Source organism: Anomalospiza imberbis, chromosome 28 (assembly GCF_031753505.1).
Source record: "Anomalospiza imberbis isolate Cuckoo-Finch-1a 21T00152 chromosome 28, ASM3175350v1, whole genome shotgun sequence".
Lineage (NCBI taxonomy): Eukaryota > Metazoa > Chordata > Aves > Passeriformes > Viduidae > Anomalospiza > Anomalospiza imberbis.
In genome coordinates, this window is record NC_089708.1 from 978,372 (window position 1) to 996,490 (window position 18,119).

The 18,119-nt window shown below is 51.6% G+C and overlaps 2 protein-coding genes across 3 annotated transcripts in view; one reads left to right on the top strand and one right to left on the bottom strand.

The window, feature by feature from the left end:
• The window catches only part of TTI2 (TELO2 interacting protein 2), a 456,481-nt gene that overhangs the window by 205,787 nt on the left and 232,575 nt on the right, over nucleotides 1-18,119 (top strand). The gene's annotated exons all lie outside the window — the stretch shown is intronic.
• The window catches only part of UNC5D (unc-5 netrin receptor D), a 90,371-nt gene that overhangs the window by 10,335 nt on the left and 61,917 nt on the right, over nucleotides 1-18,119 (bottom strand). Inside the window, exons 5-11 of one of the 2 annotated variants that reach the window (XM_068174585.1) lie at nucleotides 15,602-15,782; nucleotides 15,228-15,395; nucleotides 14,606-14,770; nucleotides 6,598-6,783; nucleotides 4,702-5,079; nucleotides 2,248-2,332; nucleotides 539-707 (exon numbers count right to left, since the gene is read on the bottom strand). In XM_068174585.1, coding sequence (XP_068030686.1) covers nucleotides 539-707; nucleotides 2,248-2,332; nucleotides 4,702-5,079; nucleotides 6,598-6,783; nucleotides 14,606-14,770; nucleotides 15,228-15,395; nucleotides 15,602-15,782 — 1,332 coding nt within the window. The remainder of the gene's footprint in view (nucleotides 1-538; nucleotides 708-2,247; nucleotides 2,333-4,701; nucleotides 5,080-6,597; nucleotides 6,784-14,605; nucleotides 14,771-15,227; nucleotides 15,396-15,601; nucleotides 15,783-18,119) is intronic. The other variant, XM_068174586.1, reaches the window with a different exon arrangement.

Below are 18,119 nucleotides of genomic sequence, written 5' to 3' on the forward strand. Positions count from 1 at the left end.
ACAATGGCTGGGGTTTGATTTCCTTCCAGAACACCCATTACAGCCACATTTCCCTCCCTCAAAAATTCCCTCTGCTCTGCCTCTGCTGCTCAGTCCTGCCCGGTGTCCCCAAGTCCCTCTGTCACTGCGTCCTGTGACCCTCTGTCCATCTGTCCCTGTGTCTGTGTGTCTCCATGTCCCTCTGTCCCTCTCCTCAGTGACCCAGCTGTCTCAGGCCAGCACTGCTGGAGCTGCCCAGGGACTGAGTAAATCTGAGTTAGGAAAATGGGACTGGGAATGGTTTAAAGCAGAGCAAAACCCAGGCAGGGGCTCAGAGAGGGACAGGACAGAAGGACAGGCTGCAGCCATGGCTGGGCTTTGTAGCCATAAACTTCTGCACGTCTTGCTAAAACAACTGAAGCCAATTCTGCTGCTTCTTCACAAAATGCAAAATCTTTTCACTGTGATTGTTTCTCTCAGGTGTCCCTCTGTGTCTATCCCTGCACGACCAAGGGCTAATTCCATTTCCATGGTGGGCACATGCTGGGGCTGGGCTTACCTCCCACTTGCCCTGCTGCGTCCTCCTTTTGAGGCGGATGCTCCAGTGCTGGGGGTCGGCGTGGGCGCAGTGCGGGATGCTCAGGGCACACGGGGTGCTCACCGCCAGCTCGGGGGGCCCACAGCTCACCTCGGGCCCCAGCAGCACCTCGGGGCTCTCCGGCTCCAGGCTTGGGGCAGCAAAGACAAGAGTGGCTATCAGGAGTGAGAATTCACTGAAAATATTTCACTGCAAATCCAAGCACCTCCCTCATCTGCTCATTTCTGCTTGTTTCACGTGGAAGCAGCAGCTGGAGATGAAACAAACCCATCAGACCCCATCTAACTCCAATCAGCGGCTGGTCAGTTCAGGACTCTGGTATTTAAAGCACATTTCAATTTGTTTAACCCAAATCCAGCACTGAAATTGCTCTGTGCCAGCCAGCCCAGCTCCAAGCACCAGCTGGTCCCGTCCCCACCGTGCTCTGCCTTCAAACGCTGCCATCAACAATATTTTCACAGGAGCGAAGATAAAACAAATTATGGCTTAAAAAACACAGGCTCATAAATTCTTCCAGATTGAGTGTGATCTCCCTGCTTTGAAAACCCATTTGTATTCTGCAGGAGGAAGGAGCTCAGTGACTTTTCCAGACTCAGGGACAGGGCTGTGTTTGGAATTAGGGCTGGGCCAGGTGGAGCCGTGGCTGTGGTTGCGGGACAGGGAGGGGAGATCCCACCTGAGCTCCAGGGATTCACCTGGGCTCAATTAATGGCTGCATCCTCTGCTTGCTGCCTTCCAGAGATGTGGAATCTGCTTCTCTTCCCTCCCACTCCAACAAATTGGACCTACCCCCACATCGTGTTTTCTGTATCTCTTGGAATAAATCCCCGGGCAGGAGCGGGGCCAGAGTGGAGGAGAATCCCTTGGACACTGAACCAGCAACTGAAACCCCTCTTGCCCTGCTGCTTTTGTTGCTGTTTGATTTGTATTTTAATCCATTTGGGTGGTGTGATCCCCATGGTTGGCTTCTAAATTACTGTTCCAGCTTCAAATGAAAGCAAATGGTGTTTCCAAGGTAAAAAACAAAAGGAGGAACACCAACCAAGGTAAAAATTAGGGAAAGGACCCCAACCAAGATAAAAAAATAGAAGATACAAGAATAAAACCAGGATATAAAAAGGGGAAAAGCCCAAGCTGGCTTGGGTACCCCATTCCAGTGCCCGTGCTGACACCCTGATGTGAAGCTGTAGCTGTGGGTGCTCAGAAAATGCCCTTTCCAAACCCCATTCCTGCTCAAGAGAGGCTGGAATGTTCCAAGCCTCCCCTCAGTCTGTGTGTACAAGCGTTGCTGAGAGGGAGACTGCAGGGGAGGAAAAAAAAGCCACAACAGGGTAACAAAAAAAGGCCAATTCCTTTTTTGCCTTTCGCAAGTGTCACAATAATAAATTCTACTGAAGCTTTGGTGCTTCCAAGTGTCTGTAGGATTCTCAGGCTAAAAAAAAATCAAAGCTCCCCCAGAGCCTGACGTGCTGAGCTCCTCCTGAGCAGGAAGAGGAGCAGCAGGCACAAGAATTCCATGGGTTCCACAGGAGCAGCACTCCAAGGCCATTTTTGGGTCCCTCTCAGGGTGACAACAGGGTGGTCACCCCAGCAGTGGCACCAGCAGTGGCTCCCCACGTTCCACCCCAAACCCATTAATGGAGGCAGGTCCATGAGCCTGGATCTCTCACCTGGACTCCTTCTGGGTGATGGCCAGGTAGATTTCCCAGGAAGTCTCCTCAGGAATAGCCCCATGTGGAATCAACAGACTGACCCCTGGAAAAGAGCAAGGGCAGGAGTGACCCTTGGGAAGGGCAGGGATGTCAGGGACAGGGAGCACCAGCCCCAAGGGAATGTTCCTCTGACCTCCTGCTCCTCATGGCAACCTCATCAGATGAAAGGAACATAAAATTATCAAAGGAAATAAAGCTGTTGCTTTTCCATTAAAGAAAAGGACATCTTCTTTCCCAAAAAGCTTCTTGGAAGCTGTTTCCTTTTTGAAATCACACCTGATCATTGTGGGATGCCAGGGAATCTCCCCATGGAGAGGGCGGTCCCCCCTTCGTTCTCACACATCCCAGCTCCTGCACCCAGGTGATCCCATTCTCCTTCCACAGCACCAGGGTGGATCAGAAGTTAACAGGGGACTTTTCCACTGGGTACCACTGGAATGAAACTGCTTTATCTCGCTCTCAGGAGAGGGGGAACGTGTTTGGCTTTGCATCTGTTACATGATGCAGAGCCTTGGTGAGGAACTGACTTGATCACACTGGAATTCACAACTGCTTGGCACAGCTGATCTTACATAAAGGCAGCAAGAATTACATAAATTTCAAGTGGACCAAATACATATTTTAATAATCTAATTGATGGGTCTATCATTACATAAAGTAGCTAAATATACAGTATGAGGGAATTCTTAATTCGTGCCTTAACTTAGTGCTTCTGCAATGTTCCTTCCTCAGCACAAAACCAGTCTGTGGAGAAATGAAAACATTCCCCACGTTGTGCATGCCTGGCTTGTCACTGCTATCAATCCTCTCTAAACACAAACCACGTTTTTTATGGTAACCTTTAAAGCACCCGTTTTGTGGGACATGAAGGATAAAGCTCTAAATCATCCAGTTCAACCAGAGAGCAGCAGATAATCCTGGAGCCACCGCTCAAATGAAAGCAGAGCTGAATTGAAAGTGAATAAATATCACTGGAGTTGAAGGATGATAACACCCAGCTGGCAGTGGCGTATCTGGCTTTTTGTGCTGCCTTTTGGGGAGAGAAAATACCCAAGGTGAGGGCTGGGATTTGGGGAGATGCAAACACAGCCCTGGGGTGCAACTGCAGAACCGTGACCCTGCCAGCCTCTGCTCTGCTGTTCAGCTCATTCCACAGATCTCGGGGTCTGGGTGTCGAGGTGACCCCAAGAGTGTAAAAGTCCTCGTTCCCCAGCCCGTGCAGCCAAAGGAGGAGTCTGAGTGCACAGGGTCAGCTCCTCAAGGTTGTTTATTTTCCCTTATCTAGAACATTCTCTCTCTGCCCTGCTGAGCTCTGTCCAGCAGGTCGGCCATGGCATTCTGTCTGCCCTCAGGGCGGTGTTCACATTTTATACCCAAAACTCCGTGTGCCATGGTTACAGTAACGTGCCAATAGCTGTCATTTCTGTTGGGCAGTGTGTCTCTACCTGAAACCAACAGAAAAGTGTCACCATCACAGCAAGACATGGAGGGCAAGGAGAAGGAGAAGAAGGCCAGGACACGCCCAAATCCCTCCATCTTGTCCCCCTGGACCCCTTATTTTAAAACCCTAAAATTCTACATTTTCACCCTGTGTTAATTCAACTGCCACGCTGCTCAAACCTTTGTGGCTTGTAATTCCTCACACAAAGCTGGCAGTTTTTTCCATGGGCTAAAATGGAAGCCACCGGTGTTTCTGACTTTGTGCCAAGGTCTCCGAGCCCCCTGTCAGGGTCTGGAGCCAGCCAGGGCAGCCAGAGGGATGTCCTGGGTTCCCACACACAAACAGCTCTGCAGGTCCCCAACATGTCCCACAAAGGGGCCCTGAGGTCACACAACTCCTGCCATAAAGCAGAGGGAACACTCAGCCTGGGACAGGGCTGACGGGAAGGGCCCCCTGTGGGAATCTGGGGAGCTTTTTGCTCCAAGAAAGGGGAAAACAGGCAGGCAGGAGGGACAGGAGCCTGGTGGGGCAGCAGTGGGGGCTGTCCCCAGGCCTGGCTGCTGTCCCTGTGTCCCCCAGTGGGGCAGGGGTGTGGGGCTGGAGCTGCTGCTGGAACGTGAGCCCCTTACGTAAGGTGCAGCATCGACCTTTCCTGGGGAGCCTCTCCTTTGGAGCAGGATCCAAGCAAGGCACAGCTTTGATTAATGTGACTTTCATGCTGAAGACATCAAGAGAGGCAGTAATTTAAAACAGTTCAAATAGGCATAATGCCTCTTCAGTCCTCAACCCAGGCTTCCCTCTGATCACTCGTGTCCTGTGTGGGCAACGTGCCCTACTTCCAAGATTTGCATTAACGGGGCCTGTGCTTCTTCTTTCCTGGCATTTTTTTTAAAATTCAGTAATAAAACACCACATCAGGCAGCCTAATCTCAAACTCCTCCATGTGCTCGGATGAGCAAGGAGACACCCACCTGTGTTGGGGACCACCAGGCGGCCCCCCAGGTGCCCGAACAGGGCCGAGCTCCTGAGCTCGCTGCTGCTGGAGATGGAGGCCAGGTTCTGGATGAACATGGCCTTGTTCCTGGCCTGGAGGGTCCCGAAGGGCCGGGGGCTGCCGTGGGGGAAGGTGCCGGGGTGGCCCTTGCCGTGGTACTCGGCCCTCTCGGTGACACCCAGGGACACCATGAAGGAGCTCTGCACCTTGACCTTGATGTCGGCCAGGGGGTTGAACAGCGAGGACTCGGTCATCAGCTCCTTGTCCAGGGGGTCCTGCAGGCAGATGGGGCCGCTGTAGGTCCTGCTGACCGTCAGCTCGGGCTGCAGGGATGAGTTCAGGAGCAGGGAGTTACCTGTGGGGACAGCAGGGATGGAGGGGACACCTCAGCGATCCTCCCCCGTCCCCTCTGGGACCCTCCCCAAGCTCTCAGAGCCCCAGGTCAGACCAGGCCACACCAGAGAGCAGAGGAACTGGTGCCAAGATCTGACTTTTCATGTTTGCCACCCCTCAGGCAGCTCCAGAGTGCAGGAATCCGAGGAGGAGCCTCCTTTGGTTTGGATTCACGTTTTTGTGTTTGCCCTTTTGCCTCTCTTGTTGTTTTCTTTCCAAACATTAAACCCCACTGGGTGACAACATCTTCCTGCAGACCTTTTACACAAACCCACAACTTCATGCCTGAGGGAAACTGGGCTGAAAGGGAGGTGGGACAAGAGTGATACATGGGAAGACACCACAGTTATTAATTCTGAGGCATTTTACCTCAGAAAACACTCTGAAAAATGAGGAGTGAATGGATTTAGGGCCTGAGTCCTCTGGCTGTTTGGTTTTGTCTGGGGTCTTTTTCTTTGGTTGTTTAGTTGGGTATTTTCAGGGCATCCAGAATGAAAGGTTTTAAGCATTAAGCCAAGCAAACAATTCCCCAGACTCAAAACAAGATTCAAACTGAACCACAAAGGAAAACGTTCTTGTTTGAGACAGTCATTGAGATTTACACTGCCCTAATTAAAGGTTTGGACTTAGAAATGGATGAATGAACTTCCTTCAAATGCCCTTGTCTGCCAAGCCCTTTTGCCAATTTCTTGCAAGTCATGCTTAGTGAGGAACGTCTCCAGGAAATAAAGAAACTGTAAAAACAACCCCACAAAACCCCCCCAAACAAACTCTGCAACATATTTCCCTTTTCTGAAGAGAGAACAGAGACATGGGGACATTTTCACACCCTGCCCACGCTCCCACCCACCCACAATCAGGCAGGTCTGAGGTAGAATGGCAGCACAGAATCAATAAACATCCTGCTTTCATCCCCGTTTCTCTCCCTCCCCACCTTCCTGTTCAAAGGGAACAACATTCCTGAAAACCTGAGCGCTGCTTTTAGTAAAGGTTTTGTCCATGTCTTCTGGCACTGGTGTTTTTTTCTAGAGCTTTAAGGGTCCAGTCTAACACACATTGATTTCCCTCAGTGCCTGTGTTACAGCAGGTTACAAAACGCTTCCAGCTGGGGGTCTCAGATTATCAGGAAAAGAATAATTCCTTTTGCTGGAGTGAAGGAGAGCTCTGTCACTGAGAACAGGAGGAGCTCCAGCTGTGGTGCCCGGGCTTGCTCTGATTTGGTCGCTTTGCTTCAATTTGAGCTTTTCCTACTTCAGTCTGGGAGCTGGGGATTTTGGAACGGACGTGGGGATTTTGGATGCTGCACAGCACTCCTAAAGCGCCTGGGGCGTGGCCAAGGAGGATGCTGTGTTTGTGGGACAGAGCAGAGCCAACTCCAGGCCCCTGTCCCTGCCCTGGCTGCCCCAAACCCCCTCCCCAAAGGCAGGCGAGCCTGAGCAGCAGGAGCTCTGCAGAGAAGGAAGGAAATCGCCGCACTAACCTTGTCTGACTGTTTTAAAATTAAAAGTCTGGAAGCCTCCCGTGAGTGCAGAGGAATCAATGACATCCACGCCGTACTCACTCTGACTGCGTCGGTACAGGGTCACCCCCAGTGCCAGCACGGCCACCGCCAGCACCGCCGCCGCCAGCCCCGAGTACAGCGCAATGTCCCCGCCGCGCTCCACGTCTGTGGGAGAGAGCTGCGTCAGGGACACGGGGACACGGGACATGGGACACGGGGGATGTGGGGACATGGGGGGACATAACTGTGTCACAGACACGGGGGGACATGGGGGGACATAACTGCATCAGGGACATGGGGACGTGGGGGATGTGGGGACAAGAACTGCGTCAGGGACACGGGGACACGGGGGGACATGGGGGATGCGGGGGACACGGGGGGACAAGAGCTGCATCAGGGACATGGGGACATGGGGGGACAAGAACTGCATCAGGGTCACGGGGACATGGGACATGGGGACATGGGGGATGTGGGGACAAGAACTGCATCAGGGACACAGGGACATGGGGGATGTGGAGGGACATGGGGACATGGGGGATGTGGAGGCACATGGGGACACGGGGACATGGAGGACACAGGGGGACAAGAACTGCGTCAGGGCCATGGGTCACGGGGGATGTGGGAGACACGGGGGGACACGGGCATGGAAGCATCAGCTTTGAGGAGGAATCCACCTTCTGTGGCAGGCCAGGAAACCACACTGAACAAATTTGTAAGGTTACAAAATCCAACTTCCTAGAACATTTCCACTGCCACACCGTTCCAACAAATCAATCACTAAAAGAGAAGTTTGTTTTTTTTCTGAAGCCTTTTTTTTTTTACATTTTTTTTTGCCATGAGATCCCCCCCTTAGAAAATGCTGTAAAGAGAATTTTAAGCTCAGTTAGGGGTTGCAGAGAGTGAGATACTGGCTGATAATGTAACGATGGGAGAGGCCAGACAGAAAAAGCAAATGCAAAGCCCCAGGGTCACAAAGGCAAACTGGAAACGTCTCAGATTGGACCACAACCACACAAAGTCCAGTCCAAAGCCCCACTCCCACAGCTCGGTTTTTCTCCCCAGCACCAGGTGCAGAAAGGGAAGTACAGGCAATAATTACATTTCTATTTCTTCCAATTTCCTATTCCCAAGTTGCTTTGTTGTTACAGGGAATTAATTACAAAATGCTATTGTTGAGTTAATTTCTGTGGGTAATTAGAGCAATGAATGAGGCGGGAGGAGGGATGGGTTGGATCTCCAGAAACCCAGGAACAACTGGGGTCTTTCCCTTCCCAGGGAGCCGTGGAGAGCTCGTGGGTCTTGCAGCACAAAGTATCTCTAGCTCTTCCCTTTGGATCACTGCTTTAAAAAAGGAAAGTGCTGAAAATGTGAATTACCCCTCCTGCCTTGCTGGGATGATAAATGATAGAGTCTGAGAGATGCAGAAATATCCTGGCAGGAAAAGCTTCCAGCCCCAGGACAGCTGGGGGAGGATGCCAGAGCTGATCTCCTGCCCCCCAAAGCAGAGCGTGAGGCACTCCGCAGGTGTTCACTGGAACTGCCATTTCTGGCTCTAAATCTCCTCAAGTGCTTCAGCATCTCCTTTTCCATCGATTCCCGTGTCAGGCAGTTCCACTTTCCCACCTTTAAACGGTTGTACATGGGTTAGAGATGAGAGGGAGGGCACAAAATCCAAAAAAATGGGAGCGGTTTGACTTGAGCAAAATCTCTCTGAGGAGAAGAATATTCTTTTCATTGACTCTGAAGTATCTCCAGAGCTCGAATTTGACACTGGTCTATAAATCTGATAATAAAACCTCTCACAGGAATTCCTCCTGAGGTTCCTTCCCTGGAATGAGTTGGTCGTTGCTCTGTTCCACAGAGCACCTGGAGGAGTCACCCCAGTGATCCCAGAGCTGCCCCACTGCCAGGAAAACCCTCCACAAACCTCAGGGGAACGCAGAGCTCAGAGGCAAAGGATCCTTCCCAGGATTTAGTGGGGTTTTAAACAGCTTGATGCTAAAAGGGCAAACCCAGAGTGACTCAGTGTTCCTTGAATTATTCCACGGAACACAACTCCATGAGAAAGGAGCCTTTCTTTTTGGCTTGGGATTTTGGTTTTTCTTTAGAAACAGCCACTGGGGTTTTTTTTAAGTAATTTTTACCTCTTCACCTTCTGATCTTTTCTTTTTGAGAATTCCTTCCATAGGGGATTAGAAATTAAGGGAAGGAGGAAGGCGTGGGAAATCTGGGGGAGCAGAGTGAGGTTCTGCTTTTATTTTTTCCCAGAAGGGAACAAAGTGGAAACCAACCAAACAAACTAGAAAAGCAAACATTTATGGTCCACCAATTATTCCTTAATGAGGTGCATCCTCCCAGAATGGGGCGGGAGGGACCCTGGCAGGCACCACGAGTTTTATCCCTTTGTGCTCCAGGATCCATGTTTGTGGTAATTGCAGCCCATTTTTCACTCCACCTCCTGCCACTGTTACACAACATTTATTGAAAGCACATTTGATGGTAATGAAGTTTCTATTAACTATGATTAAGTTTCATAAAGCACCTGAAGATAATTTAAGATGTGCAGGAGCAGAAAACGAAACATTTGGTTTAGTGCATTAGGAGATGTAATTGATTAAATTATCTCATTTACAAGGAGTGCTTTGCAGGAGCTGTGCAGGGCCCACCTCCCCAGCTCCAGCAGGGAGAGGAGGTCTGGGACCTGGGCAGGAGATCCCAGAGGTTCTTCCCAGTGCTGGGTCCTTCCCCATCCCTCCCACAGCCCAAAGTCCTTCTCCTCACTCTTGGAGCGCAAGGATCATGAGCCAGGGGCTCGGGGAAGAGATCCTTCAGTGGAACAGGTTGTCCCTCAGTGATCTTCATCACTGGCTTTGATTTTGTGTCCCTGATGAGTCGGGAAGTCCTGGAGCAGCTCCTGCTCCATCAGCTCTGTGTCCCTGCCCCAGGGTGGAACCCAGCCCTTTCCATCTCCAAGCCTCTCCGAGCCCAAATCATCCCCACTGCAGCTCGTTCTTGAGGAAATCAGAAAACCCAGAGGCTGGACTGAGATTTTCTCAATTTTCTCTATGAAATGGAACTGCACAGACAAAAAAGGGAAGCCATTGCCAGAGCCCAGCCTGACCCAGAGCAGGGACCCACCAGGGCTGATTCTGGGGACACCCAAAGGTTCAAGGCATCCTCAGCCCTTTTCGCAGCTCCCTACTCTGATTTTGGGTATTCTGAGAAAAAAACCAAGCACCAGGAATGTAAAATCACAGAGTCATCAAGGGTGGAAAAGCCCTCGGACACCACCAAGCACCACCGTGGTCACCACCAGCCATGGCCCCAGGTGCCACCTCCAGGGCTGGGCACCTCCTGGGCAGCCCCTGCCAATGCTCTACAGCCCTTTCTAGGAGAAATTACTGCTGATGTCCCACCTGGCACAGCTCAAGGCCCTTTCCAGGGAGAAATTACTGCTGATGTCCCACCCTGGCACAGCTCAAGGCCCTTTCCAGGGGGAAATTACTGCTGATGTCCCACCTGGCACAGCTCAAGGCCTTTCCAGGGAGAAATTACTGCTGATGTCCCACCCTGGCACAGCTCAAGGCCCTTTCCAGGGGGAAATTACTGCTGATGTCCCACCCTGGCACAGCTCGAGGCCCTTTCCATGAGGAAACCCTGCTGATGTCCCACCCTGGCACAGCTCGAGGCCCTTTCCAGGAGGAAATTCCTGCTGATGTCCCACCTGGCACAGCTGGACGCCGTTCCCTCTCCTCCTGTGCCTTGTCCCCCTGCTCTCCTGCCCTGTTGGGGTTGGCAGAGATGCGGGTGCAGGACAGAAGCCCCAGAGCAGCCCTGAGATGATCCCAGGCACAGAAACACCCTCCAGGTGAGACAGGGGGGAGCTGAGCAGGGCCAGAGCCAGCAGCAGAACCAGATCTGCACCAGGAACCCCAGACTCTTGCAGAAATTCCTTTTTTTTCCTGATTCCAAGTGCTCCAGAGCACGCCTGGAGCCAGGGCTCCCTGTCAGATGCAAATTGCTGAGGATGAGCACTCCCCTGGCTCGCTGAACCTGGGATCACAGAGATGCTTTCAGCAGATGCTAAAGCCTCTCATAAAACCTTGGCTCCTACTTATCTCCTAAACAAATAACCCAAACGACAGAGAAAATGAGGAAAATCCTATTTACAAGAGGAAAAAAAGAACTTACTTTGGGATTTTATTTCATGAAGAGGTTTTTTATCTGAGAGGGAGAGAGAGAGAGAGAAAGTTGCACTTAATAAATTTACATGGAGCATATCTATCTCCTATATTGCTTCTGTCTCACTCTATAAATGAAACATTTTCTCCTCGTTTGCTGACAATATGAATATTTTATGTTGTCCATGTTTTTCTCTTCATCTTCTCTTTTTTTCTTTTTTTTTTTTTCCCTAAATCCCTATCAGGAAGTTCCTTTGCAGCAATTTCTCACTTGGTTAATTCAGGTTATTTGCTGGCTCTATTGGCTGCTGTTGTTTATTTACACCTCAGCAAGAAGGAAGTTCAATACCTTGCAGTGGATCACTGGCAAAGAGACTCAGGTCAGAATTAATGATTCCTTTGTGTGTTTGATGTATGGAAGGGCCGGTGATGGGCACTTAAATTAGTTATAAGATATAAAAATGCCCAGTTTATTCACATTTTTGTACTAAACACCGCCAATAACGGCACCTCTCTGCGTGTATGTGAGCACACACATCCATGTGCCCCCAACAGATGGAAATAAGGGACAAAAGGGGTTTTCTACGAGACTGAAGCTCTCAAAAATGAGCCTTCTCTGCCTCCCTCATGCCAAGCACTTGAGTCACCATTTATAACCTAAAACCTGCCAAAGTAATCCCTAAAACTGGGAGACTCCGGCGGGTTTCGGCCAATCCTTCTCTTCACTTTAATGTTTGTGAGGATGCTCAGTTCAGAAATACTTAACCCAGGAGATCATTGGATTTTTGGCTCCTCACCAAAAACCTGGTGGGAGGAGGTTTTTATTTCCCTGCCCAAGGCTGGTTTTGGTTTTGCAGGAAAACGAGGCCCAAAAACACCCAGAGAGGAGGGTCAGACTGGAGCCTGCAGTGGAGCAACCCCTTCCCTGCTGCTGGCAGGGGCTGTCTGCACCAAACTGCAAAGGGGAAAGCATTTCCCATGAAAATGGAGATTCCTGGATCCAGGAGCCTCCTGGCAACAGCAGCAGCGCTGCTTGGAAAATGGAAAACAAAATGATTTGTGATTCTGCTGTGATTATCCGGGGTGCATTAGTAAAAAGATGTTTGCAGGTCAGTCCTTGTGGCCCTACTTGTTTGTTTTGGTTTTGGGCACTGGGAGAAGAAATCAATAGGTTTTGAAGTCAGGAGAAATACCTTTAAAGCAAACAGATAAAAGTAAAAGAAAAAGCGCTTAAAAAAAAACCAACCCAAAACAAAACAAAAAACCCTCTCTTTTATTAACAAAGAGAAAGCTTTCACCTCTGCAGGGAAGAGAGAGAATCCACCCTGGCAAAGCATCCAGCTGAGATTACTGGGAGGAAATAAACACTGGGAGAACAAACGTGCAGCACACTAGTGAGGTACTGGGACTGTCTGGGGCCAAAGCCACCTTTGCATCCCAGGGAACCGATCTGGCAGCCCTGGAAACATTTAATCCCTATCAAACTTCACGTGAATCTTCCTCTTGCACCTAAGTCTGGTTCTACACAAGAGTTGCAAGTTCCAGGAGAAATTCCCCAAAGGAAAAGCTCTTCCAGCTACTCCTCAGCAAGGGCTGGACCACCGGGATCCACCCAAGGCCAAAGGGAGCACTGGGATGTTCCCAGGTGGTGTCTTGGGGGTATTCCCAAACTCTCCAGTCAGGGACTGAATAAAGAACCCCAGAGTTTATCCATTTTATCCCCATTCCATTCTCTGCCTCCCGATCTGAACGCTCATCCCAAGGATCAAGATTTTCCCAGCCAGCTCCAGGCTGGCTCTTCCCTGGCACCCTCCATTCCCATCCTCCCATTCAGCTCAGTCCTTATTTGTTAACCAAAGGAATGTTGCTATTTTTGCCTCAGAGAAGGAGCAAATTTAACGAGTTGTGCCTGATAAAAAACCTCCAAGAGATTGGTTTGCTGTGGCTCAGGGCTGCATTTCCTCCACAATTCCCCATGGGATGAGAGGCAGAGCAGGAAAGGCACATACTGGAAGATGAACAGGGGAGAGGAGATCTTTTAAAAAATAGGCTAATTGCATCAATTCCTGCTAGCTGAGAAAGCAATTACAGCCCTAAGAACAACCAGGACACAGGGACAGCTCGAGCCATGAAGGAAGGACAGGATCCCACCTGGAGGTGGAAGGAGCAGGAGACACGGGCTGCTGCAGTCCAGCTGGACACACAGGGAAATGCAGCTCTTGGAGCACAGCCTGGGGGTGCTGGACAGGGCTTGGAGCCACCTGGGACAGGGGAAGATGTCCATGGAAGGTGTGTCCATGGAGGAGAGTGGGACTGCAGGGCTTTAAGGTCCATTTCCACTCAAACCACTCCAGGAAAGGGAGGGAATGAGTTTGTGTCAACCCCACAGGACAAAGCTGAGCCAGCTCCCTCAGTGCCAGAGGCTCCTGCCACAGTTCTGGCTCTGTCCCTGTACCCCCAGGCACGGGTGGGGTGTGGCAGTGCCCCTTGGGCTGCCAGGAGGGAATCGGGAGCAGGACAGGAGCATTTCCCACTGGCAGTGTTCCTGCAGGCAGTGACCTGAGTGAGGCCACCTTGAACTGACCCTGGGGACACCACAGACGGAGCCAGGGGGGTGGCAGGCCCCTCTGTTGTCACACCCCCACCGTGCAGCCTCAGCTGCTGCTCCTCATGCCCTTCCCACACGTCCTCCTGCCAGCCCCCCACAGATGGACACCGGGATGGATTTGGGACTGATCCAGCCATCAATGGACAGGGAGGAGAGAGACCCCAGGAAACATCCCAGGATCAGCACAGTGCCTGAGAGCTGAGTGAATGGCACTGCTCCAAAACCCTCTCTGGGTATTCTTTCTTAAAGCACAGGGAAGGAAAAAAAAAAATTACATTTCTGTCCTTGGACACCTTGGAGCTGTTCTGTAGGCAGAGTGCTAAGTGTTCCCTCCCACCAAACCCCAGCAAAATCTGATTGAAGGTCTCAGCTCAGGTATCTCTGAAGCCTGAATAAATACACAGGATGCTCTCTGCCACTGGGAAAGTATTGAAATCGCAGGGCAAAAAAAGAGATTTCGTTTTGTCTAGAAGAGAAAAGGCAGTGCAGAACCATAGAAACAAGGACAGAGGGCTGGTTGAACACAACATTACAGAAAACAGACACATCCTTGTTTACATCTCCCAGCCCTGGCACTCCTGATGGCCCCCAGGGCTGCTGTTCCACCTGACGAGGTGACAGCCCCTCCACAGGGACAGGAGCGGGCTCAGGGCAGGGAGAAACTCACAAATTCCTCCCGTGTGTGGAGCCTGCGCAGATGCAGGGCTGCTCTGCCCAGCTCCCCGTGCTGGGGACAGCAGCATCTTCCCAGTGCCAGATGCTTCCCAGACACTGGTGAAGGGCAAAGCCTCTCCCAGGGAGGTGCAGGTCTACCTGGGTTTAACTCCTGCTAAAGGCAGCAAAAGGAGCAAACTCCGACCTTGACCAGCTCCTGCACCCGCAGCTCTCCCGGGGGACTTTGCCCGTTCGCTTGCAAGGAAGGGCTGAGGAGCCCATTTGGCTATGGAGGCTGGAGTTCCACCCTGCAAACCCCCTGGATTTGGGATTTCAGCATCACCTGATCGTTCACAGGCAGAGAACGCGCAACACAGATCCAGAGACCCGGAAAATTTCAAACTCCACACAGAAAAACAGAAAACCACTTCCTTTTTCACAGGAATAGGTCAGACACAAGAGCCCCACCCACACAGGTTCCCTGGCCCCCAGCCCAGCTCTCAGGCCAACTCCAGAACCCGTGGCCAGCCCGGTGGCAGCTCACCTTGGATGCAGAGCCCCTCGGTGCAGTTCTCGGACTCCTGGCTCAGGCCCTCGCAGGGCTTGCCCCCGTTGCGCGGGGCGGGCGCGGCGCACTCCCGCACACGCAGGTGTTCGCACTCGGGGCTGCACACCGACCACTCGCTCCACACCTCCCAGCTCCCGTCCACTGCGGGCCCAAAAACACAGTCAGCTCTGCCTGCCTGGCAAGGGAGCTCCTGCAGCAGCGCTTCTTTCATCTCTCTCCCCTGTAACTGCACGTCTAACACACTTCTGAGCAAACCTCCGCAAGATAAACAATGCTTTTAATGAGGTTCTCAGCTCAGGGTTCTGTGTTTCTCTTTCTGGTGTTGTTAACATAGCTCCCCTCTCTGCGCTAACCCCACACCCCCACCAGGTCCCTGATTTCTCCCCCAGAGCCCTGAGCTGTCCTGGCAGGGTTTTGGCAGTGCCAGGGTAAGTTCCAGCCTGCCCACAGGTGCCTGGCACTGCACCCACACCCACACCAGGCTCGGCCAAAACACAGCTGCATTTCCCGTTCCCTCCCCAACTCCCTGCTGCTGCTTCCCACCGAAAGCTCTCCTGTACCTGCAGCCCCCAAAGGCCTCCCTGGCCAAGGGACTCACCGGGGCAGAGGGAGGTGCAGGTGATTTTCTGCACGGACATGCCCTCGCAGAAGGCTCCCCCGTTGAGGGGCGCGGGGTTGGTGCAGGTGCGCGAGCGTTTCTGCCAGCCCCGGCCGCAGCGCGCATTGCAGCTGGACCACTCCGTCCATGAGGACCAGCCCCCGTTCACTGCAAAACACCGACGTGGAGGGGGCTGAGGGGCTGTGGGGCTGGGCCAGAGCCCCCCAGCACCAAACCCAAACCCATCCCAGCGGGAAGGGCTTGGCTGGGTGATCCCGAGCGTGCTGGATTTGAATCAGCGCAGCAATAGCAGCACAAATCCAAGCAGGGCACGGCAGGCACTGCCACCTCTGCCCCCCAGCCCTGTCACTGACCATAGACCACCACGGTGGCTGACAGGCTCCTCCTCTTGGCCACGATGTTGGCAGCCATGCAGGTGTAGTTGCCCGAGTCGGACAGGCGCGCCTGGCGGATGATGAGGTTGTGGTCGGCCCTGGTGTCGATGTTCTCGTCCAGGTTGGAATCGATGGGCTCCTCGTTCTTGAGCCACTCCACCTGGCAGGGGGGAGCACAGGAAAACGTGGAGCGGGCCAAAGGCACCTCATGCCTCATTAATTGGATGGGGAAATGCTTCCTTTGGCTGGTAACTTAGAAAAGCTGCTTTTTCCTCAAGGAACATGGAATAAAATCTCAGAGAGAGAAGAGGAAATTCTCCCAACAATGTTTTTACATATTGCTCCTGCTGCACCATGCATTGAATGTTGAAAATCTTGGACAACTACCAGTTCAATAAAACAGATAATAAGTATTATCAATTCCACTTTTTTTGTGAAGAAACAGGAAGATGCAATTGCCTGACATGGCACACCGAGGAAGAGCCGAGTCATCATAACAGATTCCCAGCTGACACAAACACCCTGAGAACAGAGGCCATTAGTGTTTGCTGCCACGGTCCATAAACCCCCTGAAACGCTGTGCACGATGTGTTCCAATCCATCTTCTCCAGTTCACCACCCATCGTCTCCGAGCACGCCCAGGAATCGCCCGCAAGGCGCCTTTCCACTCAAAACATTAACAGAAAATAGTTAAGGCATGGCAAGCTGCTGTCACAGGAGAGCAAAATTAAAAATAGAAATAAAATCAACGGATTCTATTAAAAGACCAAAGAGCAGGGGGTTGTTTTAACAGCTTTTCTAGATCTGGAGGAGCTCTGGCTGTGCCCTGCAGTCAAACTCCCTTCTCCACTCCACTCAGATGAATAACCTTGTTTAGCAACTTGTGGAAGGACTTGGAACTTTGTGGTAATGAGCTTATGGCTGTGGTAGCTGCAGGCATTCATTAGCACTCAGCTCTGCGCAGATGGGCTGCAATTTGTACATTTTCCAGTTCCTAAACAAATCTGAAAACACTGACCATCAAAGCCAATTACGTTTGGTGCCAGGCAGCAGATTCCCCTCCACAGCAGCACTCCTGGCTTTGCTGGGACAGATCCAGCCCTGCACATCTCGGCCAAGGGCTGCAGACACCTGGAAAAGGCTCCAGGTCTGGGGCACCTCATCCCACACGGTGGCTATGGAATTAAATCATGATTTGACACATCTGTGCAAATGTGAGTTACCCGAGGGTGAGGTTCAGCACCACACATTTCACACTGAAAATGGGGGAAAGATTCGAGCTCTGTGATCCCTTTGCCATCTCTCTGTCCTCCTGTATCCAGCCCTCCCTCCAAGCCAATGTGCCTGCAGGAGCCTGGGCACAGCTTGGGAGCAGGGACCAAACAGCCGTGCTAAATCCAGCCATGCCAGACCTCTCCCTGGACAAAATCCCCGGGAGTGTGTTCCAGCCCTGCCAGACCTTTCCTTGGGCAATATCCCTGGGGGTGTGTTCCAGCCATGCCAAACCTTTCCCAGCCATGCCAGACCTGTCCTTGGGCAAAATCCCCGGGAGTGTTCCAGCCATGCCAAACCTCTCCCTGGACAAAATCCTTGGGAGTGTTCCAGCCATGCCAAAACTCTCCCTGGACAAAATCCTTGGGAGTGTTCCAGCCATGCCAAAACTCTCCCTGGACAAAATCCTTGGGAGTGTTCCAGCCATGCCAAGCCTCTCCCTGGACAAAATCCTTGGGAGTGTTCCAGCTATGCCAAAACTCTCCCTGGACAAAATCCTGGGCAGTTGCAGCCATGCCAAACCTTTCCTTGGGCAATATCCCTGGGTGTGTGTTCCAGCCATGCCAAACCTTTTCCAGCCATGCCAAACCCTTCCCTGGACAATATCTCCTGGATTTAATTCCCTTCTCCTGTGGTCTAACACAACCAACACTCTAGAACAACCAAATAATCCACTCACTATTCAGTTCCCCTTCTGCAGTTAACCTTACCAATAATTATCCGAGGGGGTTTCAGCAAAGAAATTAGGAATTCAATTTAAATTATGGAGCAGCCGCATGGGCATAAATCAAGTGACAGGAGTTCGATGGTGAGCACACTTTATGTGCAGTGAAATGGGCAGAGAAATGACAAACACGGCCAGCGTTCCCAGAGTTCATTATTTCACAAGTGTGTTTATAAATGTTGACTCTCCTCTGGCCAGGGGATTTCTGGGGTGGTGAGAGGGGTTCAAGGGCCCCGTTCCTGTCAGCCTCACCCTTGGAGGGAGCACACACTGATCCAGTGCGTGCTGAGCCTGGGAAAGTGGGGTTTGATGAGCAGAAAACATTAAAACATTTACATTAAAGCAGAGCATTTCAAAGAATGATGATGCCAGCGAAGGGAGAACATTAAGCAGACGGAACATAAACACCAAAGTGTTGAGACGTGAGATCAAACCCTGATTTGTCAGGGAGGATGGCACTGCCAGTGCTCCCCTCATTCCAGCCCCCCTTCCCTGAGAAAA